The sequence below is a fragment of the Papaver somniferum genome, chromosome 1 (assembly GCF_003573695.1).
Source record: "Papaver somniferum cultivar HN1 chromosome 1, ASM357369v1, whole genome shotgun sequence".
In the NCBI taxonomy this organism is placed as follows: Eukaryota; Viridiplantae; Streptophyta; class Magnoliopsida; order Ranunculales; family Papaveraceae; genus Papaver; species Papaver somniferum.
In genome coordinates this window covers 209,506,017-209,517,743 of record NC_039358.1, presented here as the reverse complement: position 1 = coordinate 209,517,743, position 11,727 = coordinate 209,506,017, and the positions used below count along the sequence as shown (strand labels likewise).

The window sequence follows — 11,727 nt, the reverse complement described above, 5'->3', positions numbered from 1 at the left end:
ACCACAAACAAGGCCGACTCGACTCCACCAAAACAAACCTAAAGATTTCTAGCAAACAAAAAGCATGATGGCTCCACTTAGATTGTTTTCTAGACCAGCTTTTATTCCTTCGAAAAGGAATTCGTTACAATTTGAGCACACCCCTCTGGAATCAATCCGAGCTAATGTAAGTTGAATCGAGGCGAGGGAAGCTCAGTGGAGCTTTGATACCCAAGGCCTCACCGCTATCACAAGGCGGCGCAGTCACGCATTCAACTCACAGAAACCATCATGAACTTTGAAATGTGCTTAAAGAGCAACCAATATTTTTCGAACGAGTTTCCTATTAAGCTCGTTACCCTATTGGTCTCGTTCTATTCAAAATTTTAGGCTTAGGTTCGCGTTTGGTTTCGTTTTCCTAAGGCGGGCAAGAAGGAAACGGTGATGAAATCCGAGTCCTTATCTTGATTTGGCCAGGCCTTGCCCTTTACTAGGAAATTAAAAACATTCTGGTTCGTCCTCAAACAATTATCACCTTAAGGCAGACAGTAACCCGCTTGCAGGAGATTCGCGGGTGTTTCGATTGGACTTACCTCCCGTACCAGACGGGCGATGAACCGTTGTTGTCGACTCGGGCCACGACTCCTATGCCGTGTGCGAACCCGAGGGGCCGAGACGATATAGTAATCGTCGTCCTTCCCTGCAAACAGTTTGTATTTAATTTGTTTTTTAATTTATAACCCTTCCGTAGGGTTTTTAAAAATAATGTCCAAAGTCCAGAATAAAGTCCAAATAAAAAGTCCAAAAATTACAAAAATTATGAAAAATAAAGCCTATTTACAAATTCTAAAAAAAATATATAAAAGCTATATACAAAAATAAATAAATATAATAATAAAAATAAAATTAAATCCTAAAAAAAAATTATGTCTTTTTTCTCTTCTCTTTTAGCTTTTAGCTTTTAGCTTTAAGCTTTTTGTTCCCAAGTCCTTAGTATTCCACTTCGAACCTGTAAATCAAAGGCACAAATAGAAACGTAAAAAGGAACAAATAATAATAAATAAATAAAAAATTAAACCTAAAAACAAATCTATATACAAGTCCCCGTCGGCGGCGCCATTTTGTTGTAATATTTCGATTGCGGTAAATAAGAGTTCGTTACTCGGACTTGAAAAGATTTTTAAAACAAAAATATATACACAATTTGTCACAAGATCAAGAGGAACCAGGACTCAGGATTCCAATGTGTTTCATATTCAAGTGGCTCAGAAAATAATCCTAGGCGATTATAGCTCAAAATAAAACAAGTATTAACTCTATCTTTGCCAAATTAGATTCCATAAAATATTACTTGTATATTATAAGCATGGAACATCAAGAATCCCTAGGACTAAGCATGTTCCATCAAACAAAATCACAAGTAATTAATTGAAATCATAAATCAATTAAAATCGGTGCAAAAAGTGAATTAAGAATTATTTAAATAACCACATGGCTGAAAAACAGCTTCCTCCATCATCCCAGTATTGGGGTTTAGCTACTCATAATAATCATGTTCTTAAAATACATACTTGATGCTCAAAATATGATTAAAAGAGTGAAAAATATAATACAGTGAAACTACGACCCTCTTTAAGCGTCCAGAGAAGAACGATAGAATACCACTGCTGTAAAAAACATACCTCACGGCTGCTGTTGACGCTGTTGTTTTAAGACCCGCGGATGCTAGTCGTTGACACTGTTGATAAACGACTGTCAATGCTGGTGTGTTCTTCGTGTTCTTCGAGCTTTGTTAATGGCAGCAGCAGCAGCAGGTACAATTCCTGCAACTCCTCCTGCGCCTCTCTGTTGGCCTCCCAATCGACCCCTAACTCTTGATAAAACTTTCTCTCACTTCCCACCAGCCTTTATATACCAATAGGGTCCAAATAACTCGATTAAATCCGAGTTTATCTCCCTTTTTTCTTCACGTGCAGTTGAGAGAGAAATCTCTTTTCTGTTGCTTTGTACGCGTCTTCTGGCAATTTCTTACGCTCCAAACTTCTCCTAATCCTTAAACAAGACTAGATACACTTTACTTCAACGTAAAACTCTCCCAGAATCTCTAAAAATATATTTGAAAACTTCACAGAGAACACGTATTCTGTTTGGACTTTGATCGCTTCTCCCAGCCATTCCAGCCCAAGTTGATCGATAAAATCACTTGCATACGATCTGTTTATTCTTAACAGGCCTAGCCCAATTGATTTCAGGGATTTAATCTCCCTCAAAACTGCCCAGAAATCCAACAGAGAATTATCAGACGTGAACTTAGTTTTCCCGCCAAATTCCATTATTTGAACTTTGAATGTGGTGTCCCCTTAACCAGACCTGGTGTCCCTTTAGCAGCTGCTTGGAAATGGGTCACCCCTTAGTAATTAGGTAACCCCTTATCCAAAATCAAGGGTCCATATAGCAAGTTTCCTCTGGGGCATTTTCCGCACTTTTTTCGGGGTTCCTCCGGGGTATTTCTGGGGTACTTCCGGTACACTTCTGGGGCGCTTCCGGCACTCTATCAATGGAGGTTCAAACGCCGCATTTTCAGCCAATTTCGCCGCAAATCCTTATTCTTCTGAAAACACCTACAAATATATAAAATAACCAAATAAGTACAAAAATGGGTGCTAACACTATATACAATTGAGATATATTAGACACATAAATGCGTCTATCAAATAACTACAGTGAACCACAGTCTTACCAAATTGTCTTTACCTGGTTTTCCTTTATTCCAAAATGAAATAAAACTCTCCTCTGTTTCACACTTATCATATACATTCCCATTATCATCATCAAATAAAAACAGTTCTAGTGCAGAATTCATACCATGTTCATTCACCAACCTGCTCTTTAGCATAGCCATGAAAGCTTATCCACTGGTACTAGATTTACAACCAAAACAATAAAGGTCCTTAAACCTCTTGCCTACATCTGTAATCCAGAAATTCCTATCCTCACTACCCATTCTGAAACATTTAAAAAAATGAAACAATAATCAGTTTTAACAGTATACACATTTACTACATATAAGACTGGAACATAATAACACTACAATTATAACATTAATACACACATAAACAATAAACAATGAACATGGAAAATAATACACACACACTACAACAAAATTGAATAATCTGATATCTAAAACATCACCCTGGTCCTTGTTTTCACATACAGTCCATTAGTCCTTGTGGTACATAAATACTTTCACACAAAGGAGTCTCATACCATAAACAAACCAAGTAAAGACTTACTGACAAAACCAACACAAATTGTAAGTCTCTAATCTAGCTTACTTACTAGTATCAAATGCAGGGGCATTCCATATCCAATTGCTCACACTTAACCAAAATTCACAACAGAAATTCTCATGCACAGAACATGACTGAAATTCTCATGCCATGGTTTCACAGTAATCAACAGTTACCAAAATAGACAAAGATACACAGAAATTCGTCAATTTCTTATCCCCTAAAAATGGAAAACCCCCAATTATAATCCCCAATTTCGTTTCTTTCAAACCCTAATTAGAAAGAGAGTTAGAAACAACCCTAAATCATCTGCTAAAAATTCAATAACCCAAAAATATAATCCCTAATTTCGTTTTATTCAAACCCTAATTAGATTTATTCAAACCAAAAATTTGCTTCACTAAAACCCAATTTTGTTTCCTTGAAATCCTAATTTCATTTATTATCTTTCAAACCCTAATTTCATTGATTCTCTCTGAAACCCTAATATCATTTCTTTTCTTTGAAACCTAATCACAGTTACCAGTTTCACAATGTTTCGAAAACCCTAAATCGTAAAACCCAAAACAAATTTAGGGTTAAAAGTTTACATGTTCTTCACTGGGTTAAGAAACGTGATTCTTATCTTCTCCGCATCTATCTTCACTGGGTTAACGTCTTTATATCAATCTCTCGATCTCTCTGTCTCTCGATCTCTCTCTGTATCTCTCTCTATCTCTGTCTGTATTTTCGTTTCTGTGGCTCAAACACGACCAAGGTTGAAGATAAGAATTGAAGTATTCGTGCGAACCACACGGGTGGTACAGGTGTCTCAGCCACGTGTCATTTAAGTCTACGTGTTCATCACTTTCCACGTGTCGCCAGTTTACTTTGCACGCGTGTCATCAGTTTGAAGTCTACACGTGTTATGAATTTTTTAGCACACGTGTGACAGCAAGTCGGGCGATATTTTTGTCCAAGGGAAAAAAAGACATTTCACAACACCGTTGACCAGTCAAGAGTGATCAAAATGCCCCATTTTGACTATTATAGGCAAAAGTAACGGATTGGGGCATTTTGATCTTTTACCTAACGTCTGGGGCATTTTCACAACGTTATAGTCCATGGACTCTTCCATAGCTCCAAACCAGTAAGCTATAGATGCAAACGCCAAGTCAACTGCATTAATGCTATCACCACCAAAAAACATCTTATTAGCATCTCCAATTCCACTTTGTTCTTCAATGGTTTTCAATATTTCTGATATTTCTCCTTTCGTCTTCTCATGTTCCTCCCCGGATGTTTTGAAAAAAGTTGCAAAGCTCACTCTCTACACAACAAACAAAAGTTACCGCAATGAGCAACGGACCAAAAAATGAAGGTCGGAAATTCGAAAGTAGGAATTACCTGTAGGTACTATTATAGTGTTCTTAGTTAGTGGCAGGTCCACCCACTAAAGCCCAGTAACGGTAGGTCCATAATTAAAAGAAAAGAGAAAAATGGACCTAATTTTTTAAGCCCAGGTCCTGCACACGTGTGTAAATATTACGTGCATTTTTAGAATTCCCAAAATAGCCTTTACTATATATAACAGAAACATAAGCCAGTTTCTCTCCATATTCTTTTTCTTCTCAGATTCAGTTTCTCTCTCTCTCTCCCCCTCTCCCTCTCCTTTTCTCTACTGATGCGGGATTTAATGAAATCAATTCATTTTCTTCATTCTTTAATTTCTAGTTTTTTGTATTAGGATAAAGCTTGGAAACGAAGATTTTTAGAACATCTTGATCGATTCAAGAACCCAAATCGATTCTAGCCTTTGGTAAGTTGATTTTCCTTATTAATCTTCTTCTCGTAATGTTTATTCGAAGGTTTCAACATCTAATCATCAATTAGTTGATGTTTGATTATGTTTTCCAATTTGCATGCATGATTAATCAAGTGTTCCTTCATTTTCATGAAAATAATCCAGATCTAGATGAATAGTTACGTTTTTCCAGTTGTTTTTGTGTATGAACTATCAGTACGTATATGATGTACTGACAAAAAACCTAGTTAATTGTTTAGTTTTTGTTTAAGTAATTTTTTTTGTTGTTGTTTGATCCAGCAGTAATATATGCATACTGAATAATTACGTTTTTTTTATTCATTTTGTTACTAGATATGATTATAATAGTTTTATTTTGCTGGTTTTAGGTTTTTTTTGGTTGTTGTGTATGAACAATCAGTACATATATGCTATACTGACAAAAAACCTAGTTAATTGTTTATTTTTGTTTAAATAATGATTTTTGTTGTTTGATCCAACAGTACATATATCACATACTGGAAATAAGATGCTTTGATTTTATTTTTTTTTATTCATAGACTTATCACTTCTTTTGATTTTGTTATATTCATAGATTCCTTACTTATCTATTGATTTTTAGGTTACTATGAATCAACAGTACATATATTGAACACTGAAAAAACTGCTTTGATTATGTTTTATTCATAAATTTTATTCACTTAATTCATATGATATGCCAGTACGTATATGGCGTACTGATAGAAACTTCTGGTTCTGTTTTATTCAGAGTTTTGTCACTTTTTTTTTTTGATCCATAAGTACTTATCCTCAATACTGAAATATGTGCTAGTTTTGTATAGATTTTTCTTTGTTTACTGTGGATTTATAGGTTTTCCTTTTTTTTTCCTATGATTTAATACTGTACTGAAGAAATATTATAGATTAATTTGTATGATCCTACAATATATGTGATGTAATACGTTTTCTAATTTATTTATCATTGATTCTTACAGATTTGTACTCTACCTGGAAGCAGTGCAGCAAATATGTACTCGAATTTGTAAGCATTCAGATATATAATCGGATTTGTAAGCAGTACGACAGATATGTACTCAGATTTCTAAGCAGTGCGACAGATATGTACTCAAATTTGTAAGCAGTGTAGCAAATATGTACTCGAATTTTTAAGCAGTGTACCAGATATGTACTCAAATTTGTAAGCAGTGTAGACACACACGTTTGGTAGTAATGGGTATTATGGACATTTCCATGTTTTAATTAATTTTGGATCTCCGGATATAAAAAAAATCTGGTTGGACCCTACTATAAATAACTATATGGGCCCAGGACCAAACAAGAAATTTTCCAATTCGAAAATACTGCTACGTGAAGATAAAACATATTACCTTTTCTTCAATGAATTTGATCCAAAATCTAGCAATAGATTTTTGGTATGGATCTTTCGGTAGTAATGGATAGTTGTCCGGCAACATTTCTTCGATGTATTCGAGGATAACCATGGACTCTAACGTTGGCTTTCCGCAATGAACAAAAACCGGTATCTTTTTATAAATTGGGTTATACTTCAATAGCATTTCACTCTTGCTCACCAGGTCTTCCTCTATGTAATCATATTTGATACCTTTTAATTCTAAACCACAAATGATGCTGAAACTGAAAGGACTAAACCAAGCTCCAATTAACTTCACTGATGATTCTTCCCCCATATTGCGTTTCTGTTGTGTTGCTCGGATGATGATGGTTAGCGGTTAGCCTCTCTGTATTTGTAAGCACTTCATTTTAGTTAGGTAAATGATCGGAATCTCGGACTGCTGAGCCTCAAAGTTTCTTTAGGGGATATTAAAATCATCTTATTGACATGAATTTTTATGAGGCAATCCTAGATGTTTCCGTTATTATTTATTTATTTCAAACCAATAGAAAGTAATGTCACCCGTGACGTTTCTATGATATTCCAACTTTGGGATGCACAAAACTATAGTTTTTTTTTCTTCTTTTTTTTCCTGTAGCGCGTATTGCGTGTATTTATTAAATAATTAGATTGCAATTATAAGTAGGTATGTGGTATTCATTGAATCCTTGAGTATAATTTGATTAAGAAAATTTGGGATTGCCGGATTCTAGTAGATAAATTTTCAGGTTGAAATTGATTGGTTGCATGATTGGCTAAGCCATCCGGTGGCTGGTTTCCTTCCCTGTAGTGCTGGACAGCAGAGTGTGTGCGTCGCTTCTTAATTTCATCAATCATTTTTGTTATATACCAAGGCGGTGTAGTAAGAGAGCTAACAAATCGAAATAAATTTCTTGGATCTGTCACAAGCAACCATGGCTTAAGCACACAAACTAAATGCAGTCATACTATATAATATATTTCACAATGTTAACAGAGTCTGATCATTTTCAAATTTAACATGAGTCCTAGTATGCGTGAATCAATAATAAATAGTATATCCAAAATTCACATAAAACCAACGACTCAAACAAAATATATTGAATTTATAATGACATCCTAGAAACTGGACATATTACATGTTATTAGCAAACAATTCATTATAAATTCATAATAAACTGAAATTAACCCAATCCAAAGCACGCTGATAGATAAACCACAAATATATAACTTTTGTTTTTTGAGATAATCATTTTAGTACAATCTAGGTTAACTAAAATAACTAAAATTATGACAAAACGAAACCGTCCAAAAAGTCAGAAAATATCACCTAAATTCAAACAAACATTCAACGGTGAATTTACGGTGGATTAACTTCAAACTTTAAAAATATATGCTCAATCATGTTATCTATCAATATTCAATGGCTGGTCATCAATCAGATGCACAATATTACACATATAAATTTCAGAATCCTAATGATTATAAAAAATAATATCGAGTATAACAAAGAAAGACAAAGAGAAATGGGATATAACATTCTACCTTTTTTAGCTACAAAGTCTTCTTGATTCTCCTTAGCCTTCTTCTTTAAACTCTAGCTCCATCTCCTTCTCATTCTCCCTGGATTTTAGTTTTCTAATCTCTAAAAATATTTCTCTTTATTTGATAAAAAAACATATATACAGTAAAAACTCCATATATTGATACTTCATATATTAATAAATTCTATATATCAATAAAAATCATAGTCCCAACTTGGGCTAGTTATGAATAGTAATAACCTCCATATTTTAATATTAATAGATTTTTCTAGTCTTGTCATAAGGAATTTACCTCCATGTCGTCATTATTGGAAACTTATAGATGTTGTTACATCACAATTTAAGATGAAATAAAATACTTATCTATAGTGGTTTGAGAAAAGGATGTAACTTTTTGGATTGCTATCACATATTTCGATTTGCAGATGCATAATACCTCATTACTATGTGCACCTTCTTGTTGAAGCCAAGACATATCCAACATGTCGATCATGTTTAAAGCTTCTTGGCATGAAGCTTCTGATATCTCCCTACTATCATCATTAGGATTATCTCCCTCCATTTCTTGTCTAATTCCACCAATAATTTCAGTTAAAGTATATATGACTTGTTGCTTATTTGGATGATTAAGGAAGACACCCATGTCCATTATCATTTACATACTTTGGAATAGCAAAAAAAAAAGAAGTTATTTTTGGTGTACCTCCCTATATTAATAAACTCTATATATTAATAATTTTGTGAAGTCCCAAGATTATTAATATATGGAGTTTTTACTGTGTGTATATATATATATATATATATATTTATATTTATATATATATATATTAATGCGAATATAAATAAATATAAACATATTTATTCTTTTTCTTAACTATTTGATTTATTTTTTATTTTTCCTTTAATTTTATTTTATTAATTAAAGTTAATTAAGTGACTATATTTCCACGCTGACTTTCTAGTCCAAGCAACCCACCTGGGCCAATGAAAAAAAAAACCCTAAGCTAAGTCGGTTAAAACATGACCCAAAACGATAATTAAAAATACTGGGTATTACATATGGCCATCCTACAAAGCGTTGCTGAAAAATTTGTATAGTCATACCTTCTCTGAACTCCGGGAGGTTTTCCAGCGATCCGCGACAACTGATCCATTCTTACTGAAGGCAACAAGGTCTACCAGAAAAGAAAACTGTGGAGACACCCTTGGAAATACTTCGTCAACCCATCTATAAGTGTCACTGACAAAGGAGCCAAGATGAAGGCTACACCTCAACCAGTCCTATAAGCTAAATACTTCATGTCTGCCTCAGCCCCTGATCCATCCTCGACATCAATATCGACCCAAAGGCAAGCTCCATACCAGGGTTCACCTAAAGCTCCACGTCGACAACCACAACAATGAACAAGACCGGATTCAACATTCCTAGGCTTCTCATTTCCCATGGGGGAGGTCGTTGAGTTGTTAGATGTTTGGATACTAGATGAAGCTATTAAATTTCCTCTTGTATGACACTAACCAACTGTCGAGGAGATGTCAGGTGCAAAGTACTGTCGTTTTCACAAATTCGTCAATCATCCCACCAGTGAATGCAATGACTTGAAGCGTATCTTCAGAGAAAAGATTGACTCGGGAGAATTACATTTGGGGACTGAAAGCGTTCACAAAGACCCCTTTTTTGTTAGCTTGCTAAGTTTGAGGAAATGTTAATCGATGCTAGTACGGACGTCAACATCATCACTATCAGAACTCTTAAATATGTGGGTTTTCTAGACGGGGGCGACACACTCGCGATAGTCATCAAAGGTTCTGAAGGGAAATCCAAAAGCTATTATGAATACATCACTCTCGAGCAACAAGGTGGGACCAAGTGTACCTTCTTTGCAGGCGCCAATGCCTCCAAGAATCTCCTACAAGCCAGCAAATCCTGAAGACTTCTTATCATTTGAATTCCGTCGTAGATCTAGATGTGAGGCAATTACCCGGCGAAGATGTGACGACATATATCCATAGGTTTCGTACACAAGTAAGTCATTTAACCAACCTCTTTACAACCGGATATCCCACGTCCCATCAAGGCTTGGGGACTTGACCCGGATATCAACCCAACGACTCGGAAATGTGGCTGGGAAGCTTATTTTTGCTAAAAAATTTATCAGTAGGGTTGTAGTTGCAGGAAATCCTACACTACATCCCTCACAAGATTTCATTAACATTCAACTCATTTTAGATTAACAATCTTAATTTTATTGATGAATCTTTGAACAATCTTACAAGAAAAGATAAAGAAATCAAGAATAATCACTGCTCTAGATTTTCTCTCTCCCATTTACTTGCTTCTCAATCAGAAAAGATCTCTCCCCCTCCTTACAGCTGGTCGGTTCTTTATATAGAGTTTTACATAGTGGATGACAGCTAATCTGTCCTTTATTTTCGGATATGACTTGCGACATTCTCGCAACCTTACAAATGTTAATCTCGCAAACTCTCTAATATTCGCAGGACCATCACACTTTCTCATGATTTAACTGACGTCGTTTATTATGTCATTTCTGAAGTTATTCTGCGACACTGTCGTGTTGTGTTGTTAATAATTTCGCTGAGATATTATTGATGCGAGATTCTGATCCTACATCTTGCCTCTTCTCATATCTTCTCTGCGAAGTAGAGAGTGATGTGAGAAATGCCGCAGTTATCCATCATTTTATATTCTGCATTTATCACACGTATCATTTCTCCCATATGTTTCTTGACACGTCTTTTGTAACTGCTGCTTTTTAACCGCTTACATCTTTCCGCATTAATCGTGTTCATCTTCTCGATAAAAATTTCCTTTATATATACTCTTTCTTACTCTCTTTTTCTCTCTTTTTATTTTCTTTGCAACTTCATCGTTCTTCTGCAAATTCCGCTATTGCAACTTTTTCTTCTTTCTTCTTCTTTCAATCTTTTTAATTTCTTCTTCATCTCCATATTGTTCCCTCTGTAGATCTTCATCATTCGTAATTTTCTTCGAATTAATCTTCCTGCTAGTGTTTTCCATGTATTCATCGAGGTTAGTTTTCTTTTTTCTTTCGTATGGGTTTTGCTGAAATTGATCTTGCTTATTGCCTTATTTGATGTTGTTTATGTGACTCCCATACTGTTGTTATTTCAGCAAAAAACACCTCTAATACCAAATTTACGGTTCATAACCCTAATATTCCCAAATCGCAACATAAGGTTGTTGTAAACAAAAGAAAGTCTGCGGATCATAAGGTAGTAAGAAACATTATTCATTTCTAATAACAATATTGTTGCCTTTGTTTCTTATCTGGATTGTGATTCGCATGGTGATAAGGATGCCAACAAACCTCTCAAGAAATCTCGCCACCTCAAAACCGTTGAAACCTCTGTTCCCTTTCACTTACTTATCCCTTCAAAATCTCCTGCGACATCTTCGCAAGTTAAACCATTATCTCCAATTTGCGAAAAGGTTGCTTCGGATTTCATCCCTTCAACTGACCTTTCAATGATTGAAACTCCCCTTATTAATCCTTCTGTGAATGAAACTTCTTCTCCTCCTATTGATAATGTTTCCCAATCTTCTATCATTACCAGTTCTCTACCTGAGCCTCTTCCTTTAAATATTGATTTCAAAGTTTTGGTTGAGGTTCTGGATGATGTTAAGAAGTCTCCCATTGATCCTGTCAAGTCTGGTGTTTGCGAAATTCTGAGTAAGTATTTTGGCCCTGACAG

The 11,727-nt window shown here is 35.0% G+C and overlaps 1 protein-coding gene across 1 annotated transcript; it reads right to left on the bottom strand.

Annotated features, from left to right (window-relative positions):
• Positions 1-4,263: 4,263 nt before the first annotated feature.
• Positions 4,264-6,761, bottom strand: LOC113359326 (probable glutathione S-transferase). Its single transcript, XM_026602982.1, has 2 exons — positions 6,441-6,761; positions 4,264-4,578 (listed from the first exon to the last, which is right to left on the bottom strand). Exons 1-2 carry the CDS (start codon positions 6,759-6,761, stop codon positions 4,264-4,266), a joined length of 636 nt encoding a protein of 211 aa, XP_026458767.1.
• Between the last annotated feature and the right edge of the window lie 4,966 nt (positions 6,762-11,727).